This window comes from Siniperca chuatsi, linkage group LG12, assembly GCF_020085105.1.
Source record: "Siniperca chuatsi isolate FFG_IHB_CAS linkage group LG12, ASM2008510v1, whole genome shotgun sequence".
NCBI lineage: Eukaryota > Metazoa > Chordata > Actinopteri > Centrarchiformes > Sinipercidae > Siniperca > Siniperca chuatsi.
Window position 1 is genome coordinate 1,012,402 of NC_058053.1, and position 19,880 is coordinate 1,032,281.

Consider the following 19,880-nt stretch of genomic DNA (forward strand, 5'->3'; position numbering starts at 1 on the left):
AGCAGATTGACTTAATACTCATGTTCGAATTTAGTAGATTGGAATTAGAGTTAAAACACTTACCAAATCAGCAGACACTGCGGTTGTGATGAGGGAGTAAGGTCCATTGACTAGACCTCCACACACTAACAGCATGCCTGGGAAACACAGACTGGGTAAGTTATATCTTGGTTTTCAGTTATGGAGTTTCTACAGCCACCCAAATCCACTGTACTCCTGTATTAATAAATGTTCCCCCTCATACTGAAAATATATATGACATGTTTGATAAAGTTTATACTGCTTCACTTGGTGCAAACCAACAATGTGTGTTATGATAATTGTACTATATCAGAGCTGCTGTTGTTGCTCAGCAGCTGCACCTCATCTTCTGCTGTAGCACACAGTGACACAACATAACATTTACAAATTCCCTTCAGCATATTGTGAGAATAATGAGCCACAGCTGTGACCATCATGAGCTCAGTGTGAATGAATTAAGAGTCATCATTTGAGCCACAATGTCTGCACTGAATGAACCACTGATGATCATTAAGGCTGAGCTAATCAACCAATCAGTGCTGATGAGCTATTCTGTTAAATTTAGCCAGGTCATGTGACCTAATTTATCTGGAACTCATACATGATTAGCAGCTGGACACACAGAGGGATGTACATTTACTTAAGAATTGTACTGACAGCTAGAGTGTGGGGCTTTTACACATAAAAAGAAACATCCTTTACATTCAAGCCCTTGCCAAACGAGTTCATACAATGCTGATTAAGCCTATTTATATATCTCTGTATTTGGCAGTACATCAGAGTTTTTAAAGGTCCAGTGTGTAACATTTAGGAGTTGGTATTGGCAGAAATGTAATATAATACTCATAAGTATGTTTTCATTAGTGCATAATCACCTGAAAATATGAATAGTTGTTTTCATTACTTTAGAATAAGCCATTTTTATCCACAGAGGATAAAATGTTGAACCGCCATGGTCCTACCGTAGCGCAGAACAGACAAACCAAAACTGGCTCTAGATAGGGCCTTTTGCGTTTTTTGCTAGTTTCGCGGCCACCGTAGTTTATCTCACATGCTTTGAAGGGTAGGGATACGAGCGGTATTCAAATGGTTGCAAACTGCGATTTCACCGCTTGATGGCACTAAATCCTGCATACTGGACCTTTAAATCTGGTGTCTGTGGCAACACCAGTAATGATGCGTTTTACACCAACCAGCAATGATTGGTTTGCCAGAGTGGAAGCGGGGAGCGACCCAGAGCCATGTAGAGAGCAACGTGATCCGCCATTGCTTTATTATTGAAAATTGTTTATTTTGTGTACTATGATTGTAAATTGTGTCCAAAAAAAGTTCCTTAGCATTCAGAAGAAGGATTACTGTCAACAAAACAAAGTGATCGACAGCGAGGACAAACACAGAACCATTGATGTAGCTTTATCTTTTCCTCGTTGGAGAGCGCTGAGAGACGGACTGAGGGCAGACACCAATGTCACGTTACTGCTCTTGGACAGGTTGGTATTCACAAAATATTTGGGGCGAGCTCACCTGTAGGCATACATCATAAGCACGCATCGACAGTGTTACAGTACAGTATTACTCTCACTGCCAGAAAGAGACAAAAGTTCCGCACTCCAGCTTTTAAAGTACAATTTAAAAGGTACTTGTACTTTACTGTATTTCCATTTTATGCTACTTTGTACTTCTACTCCACTACATTTTGGAGGCAAATATTGTACTTTTTACTTCACAAAATTAGTTACTAGTTACTTTGTAGATTCAGATTATTAATACAAAATATAAATCAACTAATTTATTATTATTATATACTATTATGGATTAAGGTACCCAGTACTTAAATTTAGCCCCATCTTTACCACCTGCAACATTATTGGATCCATTTTTATCAAAATGCTAATTGTGAAATTTTGGGCTTTGTAGCTACTAAACTAATTTCTTTTGAATTAAAATGGTAACAAGAGGTCTTCTATGTTGGTAAAGAGTAGCCTGTTTTTGATTACTTAATTGTTGTAAGAGATACAGAAGTGTACGTGCAGCTTCTGAGACGTGTTTTGGAATGACTGTACAATATACTGTATCTAGATGAACACATTATCTGAAATAATATGTATACATGGTGCAAATGGTGATATATATACATACAGTAGCTGGCATTTATTTTATTTGCAGTCTCTTTCCATGTATCTTTTTTGTCTGCACTTGCCAATGCCGCACTTGACTGCTCTTATTATATGTTGTTTTCTCTGAGGTAGAGTTTCCTCCATGCTCTAGATTTGGCTGGAGGCTAATTTCACGTGTTAGTTACTAATGGAGATATTAAAAAATTTCACACAAATAAAATTAACTTTAAATGTGAATTATTAGGCTTTTGCAGAACATATTATTGAGAAAATGTCAGATTTTTTCCCCCTCAAAAAATTAATAATGAAGCAGATGTAGGGTAAATCATGTCTGATTATTCCTTTCTGAACATGCATGTAATCACCACTTAAAAGCTTCTGTTAAAGGTCACTGCTACAGTTCGCTGTGAGAAGTGAGTCACTAGATAAATACATCTCATTCTTCTACTTTAAGCAAAGCACTTTTTTTTACTCCTCACAGTTGGCTTTTTAGAGCAAGTGTAGTTCTAAGAATAAATATGGATCCAGGGTTCTAGAAATCACCAAACTCAGAGACTATCCACCACAGACGTTTAGTACGGTAGCTGCCAAAGAAATATTCGCTTCTTGTTTTAACAAGGTCTCTTTCGCATTATAAAAATATATTTTTTCCTATTTCCTAGAGACGCGGCAGCCCAGAGCAACCATATACAGTATATGACTGATTAATCATATAACTATATGATTGATCTATGTGGCAGGATGTTCAGGTTAGGTTATGGTTGTGTTGTGGGCTGCTGTTCTGTGCGCCCATACGTAATTCTTGTGTCTTGATTCGGAGTCAGAATCAACACGACCAGACTATGACGGCACCAGTCCGTGCAGCGTTGGCTACCGGACCGCATATATTATCTGACAAGAACGGACATATCCTACCCTCGGACCTCTCACTACCTCCTGACAGCGCACAAGCCCAGCTGACGTGACATTAGGAAAAGAAAAGTTCCTTGTAAAAACAAAATAATTTGGTATCTAGTAATAACGAGGAAATATGTCATAATAACATGAAAAATCTTGTTAAAATGAGAAAAGTATAAAATTTTTCCAAGACCCTTTCAAATTCCACTTTATTACAAGAACTAAGCAAAAAAAATGTTTGTCTTGGTGGCAGCAATAAGCTGTCATAGTTCAGAACATTTTTACCTACACTTAATAAAATGAAAATTTCAACTGATATTGGTTAGGCATTGACTAAGCCTCCGACTAAATGAAGGCTTACGGGCTAGATAACTACTGTCATCACGTTAAAAGTAAACATTATATGGATTACTTATGATATAGCTTACTTCCAGACCATAGTCAGGAAGCACAGGGGAGATGTTGCTTACTTCCAGAGACGAAGTTGACTCTTACTTCAGGGCTAACTCCCTTCACTTTTCCAGCAGTTGGGGAAACAACAGAGACTTTTCTTGGTCTTGAGAAGTTACAGCATTTATTAACTGACACACCGTAACCTACACTGCAACATTACATTTACTGCCAGATTGACAATTTACTGCTTATCTTTTCCTTTTTCCCCCCACTGCTCTGCTCCATTCACCGTCACTGTCTGCCATTTCTGACAGAAATACATTGTTAAGGAGATTAGTCCGTCACCCATACCAAAAGTTGAATAGTAGCAATAATGTATGAAAGATGTGAAAAGACTTGAAAAATGCATGAAAAAGTGTAGGAAAGAATACGAATAGTTTGGGAAAGTGGGAAAGGGATGAAGGATGGAAACTGTATTCCTTGAATAATGGCTTGGAGCTAAACTGCATAGTTGGCTTAACTTTGCATGAAGAAGCACCTGAAGGAGTATGGATAGTTTTCTGTTGTCATACATTGACCATTGGTGGCTTTTATTTTGGAAAAAAAAAAAAAAAACAGCCTCATCCTGAGTTCCCTGTTAAGGTACAGTTACCTTCTGGGTCTCTTATTGTTAAAATAGTGACCATTTGGAGCTTTTATTTTGAAAAACAAGCCCCCAAACTTCCTGTTGAGATAGTTACTTTATCAGGCTTTTATTTTGAAAGAAACAGCATCAGATGGGCCTAAATACCCATTTGATAGATGGGATGGCTTTATGATATTGGCCAATGGTATTTTTCAGTGTCTTTACTTTTAGCTTTTTGTTGTCTTTTTAATTAGTCTTTCTGCACCATAGTTGGTAAGCTATTGTGACAATAATTGTAACTATAAAGATCACATCACACAAATTTATAATCTTAACTTGTGTGTTGATTTTTCTCCTAAACAAAAATATGTGGATATATATCATCAAATCAAAATTTCTATATTTTCAAATTAGTTGAGCTGTACAATTTTTCCACATACCCCCGGGTAACTGCAGAAGTACCCCTTGGGGAAATCACTGGCTTACAGGACCAAAAGGTAGAAAATAGCTGAATCATAGTTTAAATGTAATTTAACAGTATTTTGATATTTGAATGGTTTCGGTAGCTAAATGGATGCAGGAGTAGTAGAAATTGAGTTTACTGGAGAGAGAGAGACAGACAGACAGGAAGTGTGAGAGATGGACAGAGAGAAAGAGACGAGAGGGACAGTCAGACCGAGAGAGACATATAGAGGTAGGTGTGTGTGTGTGTCAAACTGCACCAAACACCTCATCTAATCTAAAACAGCTGTTTCCACACTGAGATCAAAGGTTGCCATGGTGATGGTACTGACAGGTATGTGACTCCTGGCTCAGAGAGATAATATCATAGAAATTTTAGCACAAATTTTCCCAAATTATGAAGAGTGATTATTGTGGGAATGACAGCAAGTTGAAGAGAAGAGTTTTCTTTTTTTCTTTTTTTTTTAACAGATCCTCTGCACTCAAACATTCAGTCCAACATTCCACCAAATGCACACTCATTGTCTCAGAAAAGGACTGATGTGTGATTGTATAGAAAGTATGAAAGATATGAAAAAGTTGAATTAATGTGAGAAAGTCCCAAGGATTGGGAACGTTTTAAAGTTGGAATGGAGATTCTAAGTGAATGTATGATTTACTGGGAAGAGGTAGAAGATGAGTGGGTTTAAAAGGATTTTCTCATTGACTGGCATTATAACTACTTCAAACAAAGTTGAATATTTTGAAAAGTTTGAATGCAATTTGAAAAGTTGAATAATACCTAGAATGTATGAAAGATGTGGATCATTGTGATGTTTGAATGTTTCTAGCTGAAAGTAGTAGAAATTTTGAACATTCCGCCCATACGTTTGAATGCAGAAAATGTCCTAGAAAAACTTGAATATTTTGGAAAGTATGAAAGATATGAATGAGAAACGTAATAGCAGGAATGTCCTAATTGAGCTGAATATTTTGATATTTGAATGAAGTTTCTTTGTTGAACAATGTGAAAGGAGTTTAGTGCCAAAAAATGTGGCGGAATAATAATGAAGAATTTTTTTGTAGAAGAACATAGGTGCTTTCAGCATTCACACCCAATCAGGTTCAAATCATATCTAGATACAATCTGTATACGAGACGCATTTTAATGCAAGGTGAAAAGGGGGTCCATGGGTAATATTAAGCTAACTTTTTAGCTAGCTAGCAAACAATGTAATGTTTTGTTAAGGACTACAGAGTGACCGAAAGTTAATGCCCCCCCCCTCCTGACAACACACAAATATATTATTCATTTATTTTAATTTGGGTTGGCAAGCATCTGTATATTGATTAAACTCTAATTTTGGTTTACATCAATAAACTTGGATTTACTAAATAGAGATTAGTTTAATTGTGCAACTCAGCTCTGCTTAATTTTAAATCTGGATTTACTCATTTTAAACCTAGTTTTGCTAAACTCTGATTAGAACTAATCTTAGATTAAATTAATCCTTGTTGGTGCAACCCAGCCTAAATGTTTGCTCACTCTAGTTATAAGTATTTTCTTTAACAATTGATTAATCATTTGTGTATGAATTGTCAAAAATAACAAATGGACATCACAGAGTCCTCAGAGCACAAATGATTACTTAGAATTATTTACTGATCAATGGACCCAAACACCCAAAGCTGTTAATTATAGGATGACAAAACCAAAACCAGGCTAATCTTCACATTTGAGAAGCTGGAAGCAGAAAATGTTTGGTAGTTTTCATCATCAACAATTCAATGCTTCTCAATACCACTGAATAATTTTCTGTCAATCAACTAATGAATTAATCATCTAATCATTCAGCAATAGCTCTGACTAGGTTGAGGCGTGAGAGTTGGCTCTTACCAATGGTTGGACCCAAACCGAACTCACTGATCATGGAGAAGCCATACAGCTGCAGTAAAAAGACAAAGCATGACTGTCAAAACACTTGCACTTTCAGTCACCATTCACATGTAATTCACATGTCTAAACAAATTAGCAGCAGCCTGGTTCAAGCTCAAGTGATAAGAGGATATTTGCGTCTAATTTGTCAACACTATGCTGTAACTTTGAGTTATCAGAGACTGTTAAAAATTACATTAAATATGCCTCATCTTCTTCATGTATGACATAAACAATAGATACTGTGTAACCTGTCTAATGCTTCACTGCCAACAAACACACATTTTGCTTCAGTAAAATATAAGTGCTACACACAATCAGAGGCTGGGTTAACTTAAAAAAAAGAAGATTTAAGCTGTGCAGGGAAACTTATGTCAGTTCCAAACACTTTCTACAAATTCCTGCTCAAAGTTGATCTATTTATCAGCCCTGTTTGCCTGATGTTTATCATGCTACTTGCCACAGAATAGTGGGATAGATTTCCTTCCAGAAGTTACAATGTGGGTCTGAACTTCCTAATCTAACATTGATTGTTTTGACTCTGACTTTGTGGAATATGCACTTGCTTCAGGTAACTCCAAAACACAGTGTTAAATATTTTTTGGATGACCGTAGCAGTACAGTGGAAACTTACTGTGGGAGCAGCCAGCAGCAACATGACTGCACAGGTGGTGGCTCTCTTCCCCAATTTATCAGAAATCACTCCTGCCAAGATCCCCCCTGTGCATGCATGTGCCCCAAACACACACACGCAATAAAGAGAGGCAGATAGCCAGGAAATAGCATCATCTTTCATATTAGTGCACAAATGTAAGAAAATACTGACAGTAAGTGAATGTGGGAAGAAAAATAACATGTGTACAAAAGCACCTACCCACTATTCCTCCTACATCAAACAGGGTGGAGAGATCTGCAGCCTTCTTGGCATCTAGGTGAGCTGAGACACACACACACACACAATAATATATTATTTCAATTCTCTTTCTGGCAGTCTTTTGTCTGACACATGAGTGGTGGTAACAAAACAGAGCAGGCTGGGCTGCCTACACACTGTACCACAGCATAATAACAATGTGACATTACTCAGACAGCCACAAAGAGCTGACAGGCTGAGATACTGTATCAGCTTGGTGATCATATTGCAGATAATGTTACACTGCTGTTTACAAATGCACAGTGAAAGGCCTGTTCAACTCTGTCAGTCTCCACACTAGCCTCAAGTCTTTAGCCCCTTTCAGACATGCACCTCTTTATGTTATTCTGATGGCAATTTAACATCAGGGCTCAACAGTAACGGTTGCCAGGAAAGCCATTGGAAACCATTTTGAGAAACTGGCAACCAAAGGCCAAGAATTGGTTGCCAGTCACTGGCAACTAGGGATGGGAATCGAGAACCGGTTCCAGTTCAGAATCGGTTCTAAATTGTCCAATCCATCAGAATCGTATGCCTCGGAGCAGATGTGATAATGGCACTGGTATCAATAAAATCTATCAATTCCCATCCCTAGTGGCAACCACTTTAACATATAAAAAATATGCAGCAAACAGCAAAACGTGCATTCCAAAATGAATCATTTTTTTATATTTGTTGCATTAGTGAAATACTGCTGTTACAGTTGGAACAGGAGCCAGACAATGCTGCATGTGCACTGGTGAGTTTACTCGCATGCACACAGGCATCTGTTTTAGAGACTGTGCGAAGCAAATAAAGGTGTTTGACTGTGGGGTGAAAAGTGCAACTAACCCGTCAAACGAATGCTGGTATTTTGTATACCTGGAATTGAGGGTGGACACGTTAATAACTGATAACACTTAAGATTCAAATTCTGTAAAGTATCAGATAAAACACAAACTACAAAGAATTTTGTTTGGTTACTGTAATAAAGCTTTTAAACATTCTTTTATGTCACATTTTTATTATTAAGGTGACGTATAACTGCATAGTATCTTAATTGCTCAAAATATAAGGTGACTAAAAATGTGGCAACCACTTTTAAAAGTTCGTGTTGAGCCCTGAACATGTTGGTCTAATGTCTGAATTAAAAAAAAGAAAGTCACAACAGCAATACCAGTTCGGACCTGTAACATTTCAGTATCGCGTTCAACACAGCACAAGTCTGATTAATGTAAAGGCTGCAGCAGCATCACATGGTTAAACATGCAGAGAGAGAGAAAAGTCTATAAAATCAAATTTTCCCCTTACAGTGTTAAATGATGAAACGGATGTGGAAATGTTATCAGTGGATTCACTGAAATGAGTGTCCTCCTTCAGACAATAGTGTTCTTCCAACTTTATGTCAACAATGTGTGTTTGGTTTTTTCCTGTGTCAACATGACAATTATGGGTGTGAAAAAAGATATATTTGTGTAAGCCGCCCTGGCTGTGGCTTGGTGGAATGGAATCCATTCTGTGAATTTTGTGGAGAAACAAATAAAAATGAGGAACAATAATGACAATAATGGTTGTAGTTCTGTCTGGTCCTCACCTGCTTTGGTGATGTAGAGTGGCAGCCAGAAGAGGAAGGTATAGCTGACCAGCTTGGCAAACAGCAGACACAGAGAGAACTCGATCACTCCCTGCAGAGACAAACAGCACACACATTAATACAAGGTTGTTGGTATAGTAGATTTTCTGTGACTTGATACCTGCCTAGCTCAACTGCGCTGATGCAGTAAAACCTTCCTACAATAATAATCTGTTGACCTATTGGACCCAGTCTGATACAGAGACATGCTGCAGCGGAAGACTCATCCCCCCAAAAAGCACCACAGGCCACAGGAAGTCATTCCTGTCTGTGGCCGTCAGACTCTTTAGCTCCTCCCTCTAAGTGTCAGTCTGTATGACCCGAAGTCACTAAACTGGACATTGATCATTAACATCACTGCAATACATGAAATATTGTGCAATATTCTTTGTTAATACTGCTGTGCAATATACTCTTTTCAGTTTAAAATTCCCTATTTATTGATATTTCTTCATACTTCTATTACTACTGTGCAATATCCTCCATCTCATTATAATCTTAATAAGCTACACTTAACAGTTCACGCACTATTACTTACTACTTGTATTATTACATTGTATTAATTTACCGTACATACTTATCAACTGGTAAACCCACTTTGTACTTCACACTTAATTTTATACTTATACCCACTTGGTACTTAATTTATTTTCTGACCTGTATTACAGTGTATTATATTTTTTTGCTTAGTCCTTCTATTCCTGTGTGCACTGACGTGACAGTGTGAGTTTCCCCTCAGGGATCAATAGAGTATTTCTGATTCTGACATCTGTCAGAATACATTACCACAAAGCATTTTAGAGACTATCTGACATTCAAAACAGCAAAGAATCTATTCATAGACTCTAGGGTTTGACCAATATGGGTGTGGGACAAACTTTGGTACTGGTTGCTTTTGAGATGAAGCTACTGATGTGTTTATTCTGAGTTTATAATTAACTGTTTTCCCTGAACACATTCTAGGTAATCCATTTTCTCCTAGAGCTTTGGGCCCTACAAGAATCAGGATGGCTCTTCATTAGCTTGGACCTCAGATAAACAATCCCATGGTTGTAAGTAGAAAAGCAGGTGTTTTGGATGATGGATTTGTGTGCGCCTGTGTGTGTACATGGAACTGACTGGTATGCGTAGAGCTCCCATGAAGCTGATGGCAGACGGCTCTGATTCCCTCTTCACCACTACGACGGGCTGCACGGGGACACACACACTGTCCCTGGGCAACAACAGCTCTGTGTCGTAACTCTGAAGGAGAGGAGAAAGACAAGCACAGCAATGATCAGAGGCTGCAGGTCTAACTGGGTTTCTGTCCCATGCACCCAGTTCACCTACTAAATGAAGAAAAAAAATCAAAGTTAATTACAAATCATTCACAGTACATTTGGGCGGGGTTCATGTTTCAGAGATTTTTAACCCGGGAATTTTCATCAGCTGAGTTCATGCAGGAACTTTAGATAATTTGAATGGTGACTTCTGACAAAATACATGACAATAAATAAAAGAGAAGAAGAGAGGTAATTTAGCCAAACTGTGATTTGAAGAGGAATTACAAATTACTTTATCCAATTGAGTAACCAATTACAACATCCCCCTTTTATTCTGGGAAAAAAAGAATGTCACACACCAACATACACTTGTGTCAAACACAATCAATGCCAGCATTAATCTAGGACTGTTTTAACACCTTTGGTGTAATAGATGGGCAGGGTTCGACGTACAGACCAATACAGTAAGTGGCTGAAAGATAAAACTGCCCACTGTGAAGTCTGGAAAGAACAATTGCATGTGTTAACCCAATCCAACTATCATGCCAAAAAGGAAGTCCACGAGTACAGAGGGCTGTCTAAATCCAAAAACATTTGGATTCAGTCTATGAATGATTTTTCAGTGTTCATCAAGCATCCACCAAAATCTGACTGACTGCTGATGAAGCAACCAGGAAACACCTGGAAGCGAGGGAACGGACCTTCCTTTGAACACTATCATCATAATAGTAGCATGCCTGAATGGATTACAATGACATGTTTAAGTGCAACTTACTACATTCCAGGAAAATCCACCCTCTGATACTCTCACACTGTTTAATGTCATTGGTTTACACAGTGTTACCACTTCATTCGGTACACCTGTACAACCTAAAGCAGTCCATCACTGGTTTATTATTAGATTATTTTTGCAGCTGTAGCTACTGGTGGTCTTGTATTGAATTTTAATGAGAAGTCTTTTATGTTGTTTCTATTTTCCATGTATGAATGTTCCCTGTCAGTGCAATAAGGTAGCTTTTGACTGAATCCAAAATGTGACATTTACTGGCCATGTTTTAGATCACTATAAATGTTGCAATCAAACTCTGTCAAACCTATCTCCCCTTGGTGGCTGGTTTGGCCAGTTGTCTGTAGGACTAAAACTAATACACCACAAAACAGACAACTTTAACAATGATAAAAGTGTTTCTGGGAGAATTTTTCCTTTAAAGCCCCTGAAAACATATTTTCTCAATAAGCTTCTTACAATAAGTAACAGGCTCATACATGAAGAGATGACAGATTTTCTGTATGTGTTTTTCTCAGTGCTCTGGTTTGAAGTGGGAGGGGCTCAGTTGTAAAAAGGCGATGTCACATACTTCTCTCTGAATGAGAGTCTGATGACAGGTGGTGGGTTGTTTGGTCACTATCAATCAAATCTGATTAAACCTACACAGTCCTGATGAAGCAGGTTAAAGTTTCTGAGAGCTAAACTCTTAATAAGTAATACCTTTTTTTAAACTCTGATTTGTTTATTATGTAGTCATGAATATCTAATGTTATAGCGGGAAAAAAAATTGGATTTAAAGCTGGTGTTTTAAGGTTGTGTATGACTGAAAAGCGTAGATATGCACAGACAGGAGCATCGCATGTACAATACATAATGCATTAATATACACACAGTGACACACACCTGGGTTTTGTTGCCCTTGTATTGCAGATACACCTCAGTGTGTCCATTTACGCCATTCCAACTCTTGGTTGGGACCTGCTTGACGAGACAATAAATCATATTATTATTCACACCTGTCCCAGTTCATTTTTCCAGGCATTAAAGGTTAAGTCTGGTGTTATTCTATATTTTTCTTATTGCCAGCCAATCCCATGAAAAGACCAAAACCAACTGTGCGTTAGTCCATGTCTCAATACTTTCTCACTTCCCTACCCTGTCTGTGACACTCAATCCCAAAGCCATTGATTCCTACTAAGATGTAAATATTTAAAAACAGCTCACAAATATATGTTTCTTTATTTTAAAGGTTATTTTATTGCATAGTCACAAAGGCCTTGTAAACCACTGAAATTCAGGGATAAACATCATAGGAGATTGTTTGTTTGTGAGCACAATGCATATTCATGACAACCATGTGTGTGACTCCAAGAGGCTGTGTGTGTGCATGAAAAGCTACGGTCAAAATGGACAGTCAAAAATATAAAACGTTTGCTTATTTACTATATTGTCTGAAAAAAGGATAGACAAACTATCCATCCATATCCAAGCATCCATTTTGTCCTCACCATCATGACGGGAGGATAAATATTGGGAAAAAATATGTTGTTAATTCACCTGCAAGTGCATTTTTAAAAAAGGTGAAAATCGTCCTAAATGAGACATGATAAAATAACAGGAGATACCTTCACTAGTGACATCGGCTGTTACTATGAATTAACAGCTGGTAGATCAGCTGTAAAAACAGCATCAATAAAAGTGTGTGAAACAATCTGAAATACTTTCTGGTGTATTCTTGTAAAGTGACCCATTTGTGAAATTTTCTGATATATTATTATTATTGTTTACTCACAGCATTAACCAGATTGTCTGTAATATACAGCAGGGTGACAAATAATGGCAAAAACCAACATAAATATCATAGATCCTCTGTTAAACTCTACTGGAAGGATGAACATCATTCTTCCAAAAGATATTTTCTCATTTAGGGTTTGGTAGATGGTGGTGGAGAGTGCTCACTAAGGGTCCTTTACACAGAGCGTGATTTTTAAGGTAATTTACGTATATGTCATTTAAAAAAATTTATCACTCAATCCAACAATACACATACAAGGCAAAATCACTGTGCTGAAATGCGACATTTATTTTATTTGATCCCAGGTTAATTTTTAGTTTTTATCCGCGATAAGACAGGTTCAGCCAATCAGAACAAGGGACGTCATACATGGCAACAGCTACATGGTGATGTACTGTAAAAACAATGGTGGATCACCTTGTTATTTACATCTCGCAGCTAACACTTTTTAGTGAAGCCCATAAAAAACACATTCAGATCCTGGCACTCTGAAACTACTTAGCAGTCAAACTGAAACATGTTGTAATAAATATATGCTTCCAAGTCCACCAAGAAGCACAGGTGCTGCCTCGGTGCGTACAAATATAGCCAGTGATGGTAAGTAGTTTAAGCCTTTTTCCATGATAAAACGTTGACCAGCTGTTGGTTTGCCACAGCCTCAGTCTCTGTGGATTTTATGACTGTGGACTAGATTCATCTCAGCAGACCAAGGCTACACAACCTTCTAACAGTGGCTTCGGGTTTTTAGCCATAATGGGCACAACTGCAATCAGAGCAGTTCTTCTCAAATGCAGCTTTACATCTTCTAGACGCATTCAAAGTGGCTTACTGTCATCTTGTCTTTTCACGGTGTGAAACTTTATTGAAGTAACTGGGGCAATTGTCTTAAATTCACATCCCAGTAGATGTTAATACCCTTGATGCATCAATTTCGCCTTAACACATTGCTCCAAAATCTCCCACAGGCGTTTTTGAGATCTGGTGACTGGTACGGCCGTAACATATGATTCACATCATTTTCAGCCCTTGTGCCCTGTATAGAAGCATCAGCATTTGTTATGCTTCTTTCCTCATTTATTATGGTTTTCCTTTCATTTGTCACCCATCTGTATAACTCATAATCCTATTATATTCCACAAAAATCCAGCAATGGGTGTAAATCCTGAAGTGAGCTGAAAGACGCTGATACAGATTAAATGGTCACACATATAAAATACATGCATACACAAGAATTAATAATCTAAATACAAAGAAAGGATATTGTGTTTCCATTAAAAAACAAAAACAGAAAACAAGGTGTGTGTACTCACACTCTTGCCTGGACAAGAATTTTGAGCATACATGCTTTTCAGGTCATTTGGATCTGGAGAGGGGAAAATATGCCATAAGGTTAGTATGATCCTACTCCATTTACAGCTGTGAAATCCTGCTAAGAGCTGCTTGTTCTTCAGGGAGCCAGCAAAAACAGCCACAGAAAGCAGGCTGCCATGACTACTCTCACAGCTAAATACAGTTCTTTCTTTAAGTAATTAAGTAACATGTTTTTTCAGCAAGTCAAAGATCTTTGTACAAACCATTAGTGTGGGCACTGTAAATGGAAACACACTTTACTAAGGATGAAAAAGGGTAAGCCCAATAATCTGTCTACTTTGAGAAAGCAACTGCACAAGAAGCTAAACCTTCCATACACGATAAGAAAAGAATCAAGCCAATCAGCCAAATATTAACATATGGTAGTCCACTAGTCAATGAGGAGGCTGCACTCACGCTCAATGAGGAAGAGGAAGCAGACAACACCCATAGCTGCGATAATGAGACCTGGTACGATGAAGGACAGGCCCCAGTTGGAGGAGACCCAGTAGCCGGCGATCAGAGAGCCCAGGATGTTTCCCACTGAGGTGTGGGAGTTCCACAGCCCCATGATGAGTCCACGCCTGACAGGAAGACAAGACAGCAGCAACACAGACACATCAGGGTAGTGACTTTGGGAGGCAGTGAGTCCTCCCTCAGTCTCCTCCTTGCTGGCCATATATCTTCCTGTGTGCTAAATTGAGTCATTTCATTCTTCTTTCAGGTTTCACACTTTTGTCTTAAAATTCAGCTGTTTCATTAGTTTAAATGGGTTTGCAGCAGAAAAATGCAACACACCTCCACTAATTGAAATGCTGTACATTTTCCCTATTTGCTGAAATTTTACTCACTGAAAAGAACAAATCGAAACTTGTTTCCTAAATTAGTAAGCGTTCCATCGAGAAAACAATTCCCCAACACCCAACATGGCAACCACTAAAAAGAAAAAACAATTCAGAAACGCTCCTTAAGCCTCCAAGTCTCTGAGTGGGTTGGGGTACAGGTACACAAACAAATTGTAGTTTACAAGCCACTGGCAGACAGCGTTTTGTTAGCAGTGGAGAATAAGAAGAATAAGAGACCACACAACGTGGCATCTTAACTGACTGATGTTAACATTTGCAGGTAAGTTTTTAAGCTGTTGAGTGTGCTACAGCTGATTAGCTGATTAGTTATCTAGCCTTCAACCTGAAGTTAGCAGTGCAGGTTTTCCTGGTGAATGTTTGTTTGGTATCTCATTCATCACCAAGGTGCAACACAAGACATGACCATATTTGCAGACAGACATTGGGTAGAAAGCTAATGTTAGTTGTGGTTCAAATTGTGATTCTTTTTTGTGTCTATCGCAAGCTGCTGTCTTGTAGTTGTCACTTTTAGGTAATGATTTTTTCTCATAAGAGAGCACATGACGTGATTTACAGAGGAGATCTTCGGTCTGTAGCAGAAATTGTATTACACACTTAAATCATCAAAAAACCACAAACTCTTGATGAAATGTACTTTAATACAGAAGCCAAATTTAAATCCACATTTTATTTTTTCCTCTGCTAAAGTCAGTCTAGCACTGAGAAGACCTTACCTTCCTTTTCCAAACCAGTTGCCGATGCAGGTCACTAGACTGGGCCAGCCAGTGGTTTGGACCAAGCCATTGGCCACCTGAAATCACAAGAAGACGAATGAGGACAGTATTAATTTTACAGTGAGGCATTAGAAAAGGAGGTATTTAGCCACTTTTTTGGTTGACTGCACATATTATTTGTGTGACCATGTGTAAACGCATGGGTACATAAACCTGTGACTATGTATGTGTACATGTGTGTCTCTCTCTGTGTGTGAACATCTATCTCTGATGATATCTGTATTTGGGAGTTGCAGAATGAGTTATTTATTCATCTTATGTGGCAATACATAGACACAGTGTCCTTGAGCAAGATATTTTATCCTACCAGCTCCAGCAATGACACAATAGCTAGCTGTCCTGTGCCCCAAGCAGAGAGGTGGAAAGAATTTCCCTTATAGCAAAAGTACCTGTGCGTGTCGGTGTAGTATGTTTACTGTGTGCGCCTGCGGGCTCTATTTTCATGGCAGTGCTATGACTAGTGCAAGCACCGCAAGTTGGCGCATTAATCCTTGTGGTCTCTGCTTCAACTTTTTTGGCAAAAGTAGTATTTCATAATTTACTAATGCATTATGATGTGTCTCACCTGGACAAATATATAGAAGCCCAGGCTGTGGATGTTGTAGACATAACCCAGTCCAAACAGGCAGGTGAACAGGCCGCTGGTCAGCATGCCCACTGTTAGGTACAGTCGAATGGGCAGGCGCTCCCCGATGATGCCGCTGCATGGGCGCATAGTGGTGACATCATATTAACCACAACAACTCTCATCAATAAGGTTGGTAAATATCTCCCTACATGCAAGCTTTGTTTCATAACATTCCCAGAGGAGACTCTGTTTTAGTTCTGTTTGTCTGTCTGTTAGGTAGCAGGATACCTCAAAAATCTGTTGAGGGATTTCAGCGAAATATGGCACAAAGTTTCACCACAGGATAAGTGATTAGTTTACAGTAATGATCCAGATCCGGTTCTTGCAATCTCACCTGAGGTACATTCCCACTGCATAGGCACAGAGGAAGGAGTAGTCCATGGCTCCAAGCAGCTGTTTGTAGTTCCTTTTATCTGAGCATATAAAGAAGACTTGTATAGCTCAAGACATCAGGTTTAGTTCATCCTCAGCTGTGTTTATTGGTCTTTATGCTGCCAGGTTCTTCCATGACCAAAGTTACAGAAAATAAGCTGTAAAAGCAGCTGATTGCTTTGCACATTACATTTTTATCATGTAATCAACTCTGTAATTCGTATCACAATCAGATTTTTAAATTTCTAGCAAACTTGAAGGTTAAGGGACTATATTCCAATGGCAGAACGGTATCATGTTGACTCAATAATACTAAGATGGCTTCAGTGCATCCAGTACACCCAAATAGGGCTATATTTGGTTAACAATTAATGTGCGATATAGCAGATGACCATGTCGTCATATTCAGCTGGTCAGTGCTGAGGGGTAGTGACGTTACTTTTGTCAGCCATGAAGCCTGTAGGTAAGCTCAGGTTGCAGTGGAATAGTTACTGAAAAGCTGTTTGTTGTGTTTGCTAGCACAGGAAAGAAATGAGAAGTCCCTGTTTATATAACGTTACTACGGCAGCTTCTACTCTTCAAAACAGAGTCGGTCTAGACTGAAAAGCTACGAGTCACTGTGATTTTTTTCGCTGTGGAAAAAAAAAAAATCACAAGAGAAAACACGATCAATCATCTGATCGCTCCGATTACTCTACCTGTGGCTTCCAGCTCCGAAACATATTTTTGGTTTCAGGTTATTTTAATTGACTTTAGCCTGACTCGTAGCTGCTAACAAGCTAGCTGTTCACAGTCTGGACCAACTCTTCACTGCTGTGAAGAGTAGAAGACGCCGTAGTAACGTTACACGAACAGGGACTTTTTATTTATTTTCTGTGGCAGCAAACACAACACACAGCCTTTTAGTAACTAGTATAACATAGCCTAAAAATAGAGATATTATTTATAAGCCATTTCACCCAGCCCAACTGTAACTCTTCCAAATCCCTCCCAAAACCCTAAAATGTCAAGAGTCAAGCAGATACAAACCAAAAGGCTTCCAGCTACAGTCCATGTCTGTGTGGAGAGATGTCAGGGAGGGCTGCTGGCTGCCTCTGCCGTTGCTGGAGGCAATGGTGGCTAGCTCACTGACAGATGAGCAGTTCTTATGGAGCTCGCTCTGTCAATACAAAACAACAAGTGCACCATTCATTTGGCCAGAAAACACCATGTGTAACTGGCACAGACTGAGATGTAAATATTTTATCTAATCCTATGTTCTTTATCCATACAAGTTTGACTTCTTAAGTGAAATAAAAAGAACAGGGAAAGTAATTTGATGACATAAACACATATTTAAACACCACTGGGACGAACAGAAGGCTGACTGGCTTTTTCTTTACATCCGTTCTATCATATGGGCGACTGTGGCTTAGTGATAGAGCGGGTCGTCCACCAATCGGAAGGTCGGCGGTTCGATCCCAGCTGATCCCATGTTGAAGTGTCCTTGGGCAAGACACTGAACCCTAAATTGCTGTGCCCTCGGTGTGTGAATGGGGTGAATGTGATATGTAGTTAAAGCGCTTCAAGTAGTCAGAAAGGCGCTATATAAGTACAGTCCATTTACCATATTATAAGCAAGTACACAGAAACGAATCATGCTATATTACGTTACCAACAATGGAGAGAGAAAGACAACACATTTCTATTCTTTTTTCTACTCTCTGCTGGTCCTGTGGAGAGGAATGCTGTGGCTGCAAAACTTGAACTGCTGATTTTAACCACAGAAAACAGCTTGGTCTATGAAAAAAAAAAAAAGGGACAGTACTTGTATAGCCTTTCTAGTCGACCACTCAAAGCGTTTCACACTATGACATGACAGAAAACTAGAGCTGGAGCAGGCAAATTACTTGCTTGCATTACAGTATGTTCAGAAGAATTGTTACTGTGTCAGAATTTTACTCAGTGAAGCTTAGCCTCGAATTCAGTGTTTCCCATTAATTACCTAGTCTAATTTGTCCCGCCAGTTTCATAATGAACTGAAAATATTCTTACACTTAATAATGACAAAAGATCCCCCTGCTGTATGTCTACACTGCCGTTGTGCTTGGAACAATTCTATTCACTTTATATATGCTTCCTTTAGGCAATATTATTAGGAAACACTCCAATTATATCTATCGATCAAGCCAGATGAAACTAACCAGTTAGCTAAACTTCAAGCATGCTTTAAGAACATAAATACCTGGATGACCTGCAATTTTCTGATGTTAAACTCTAAGTGCTTCCTCTTGGTAGGAATTGTTGGGTGTCTGTAAATAATGTTATAAAGAGTACTGTTTAGACCTTCTCTATAGGACAAGTGCAATGAGATCACTTCTGTTATGAATTGGCGCTATATAAATAAAACTGAATTGAAAAATAATAAATAAATAAAATAAAAAAATAATAAAAAATATATATATAAGATCCACCCACCACAGTCTCGTGAAATCTTGTGAGAAACACTGGAATTGTTTTCCTAAAACATTACACAGAAAACAGAATCTGGACTTACAGTATGAATAAATTGACTCTAGTGGAAATCGCCTTTTTAACCATTTCACCTGACCCAAAGTTGTGTCCAAGAAGATACCTACTACCAGTTGGATAGCCCTACCATTAATTAATTTACCATGTACCAGACCACCAAGCCAACACTTCTTAATGCCCTACACCAAGTCTTATTGTTTTACAAGTAATTTTAAACATTAATTACAAACTATAGTAATTCTACCTGCAAAAAAGGAAAAAAGAAAGACAAACATTATGATAAATGATGAATCACATCGGTAATAGTGCATGCAGGTGCATTGATGAATGTCCTGTCAAGTATTTGAGAAGATAAACTCCACAGAATGTTCTTCCTATGTACTTTGAGATAAAGTAAGGGAAGCGTTTCATACACCTTCCATATTATATTAATTTGTTTCTATATTCTCATCCAGCCTATACCCTAAAATCCACCAATTTCAGCATCACTATGTAACACAACTCACAGAAAAACTCTGAACAGTTGCATAGCACTGCATGCCAGCCTTTTTAACTTTTTGGGCCATTAAGTGTGAATGTAGCATTAGGCCGACTGTGTC

General features: G+C 38.4%; 1 protein-coding gene across 2 annotated transcripts in view; it reads right to left on the reverse strand.

Moving 5' to 3' along the window:
* The window catches only part of slc37a1 (solute carrier family 37 member 1), a 43,538-nt gene that overhangs the window by 11,782 nt on the left and 11,876 nt on the right, over positions 1-19,880 (reverse strand). Inside the window, exons 3-17 of one of the 2 annotated variants that reach the window (XM_044216794.1) lie at positions 19,228-19,270; positions 18,995-19,061; positions 17,800-17,929; positions 16,733-16,811; positions 16,336-16,471; positions 15,711-15,787; positions 14,549-14,715; positions 14,092-14,144; positions 11,890-11,964; positions 10,075-10,197; positions 8,917-9,007; positions 7,305-7,367; positions 7,065-7,150; positions 6,392-6,440; positions 64-137 (exon numbers count right to left, since the gene is read on the reverse strand). In XM_044216794.1, the coding sequence (XP_044072729.1) occupies positions 64-137; positions 6,392-6,440; positions 7,065-7,150; positions 7,305-7,367; positions 8,917-9,007; positions 10,075-10,197; positions 11,890-11,964; positions 14,092-14,144; positions 14,549-14,715; positions 15,711-15,787; positions 16,336-16,471; positions 16,733-16,811; positions 17,800-17,824 (1,098 nt within the window). In that variant the 5' untranslated portion in view covers positions 17,825-17,929; positions 18,995-19,061; positions 19,228-19,270. The remainder of the gene's footprint in view (positions 1-63; positions 138-6,391; positions 6,441-7,064; positions 7,151-7,304; positions 7,368-8,916; positions 9,008-10,074; positions 10,198-11,889; positions 11,965-14,091; positions 14,145-14,548; positions 14,716-15,710; positions 15,788-16,335; positions 16,472-16,732; positions 16,812-17,799; positions 17,930-18,994; positions 19,062-19,227; positions 19,271-19,880) is intronic. The other variant, XM_044216793.1, reaches the window with a different exon arrangement.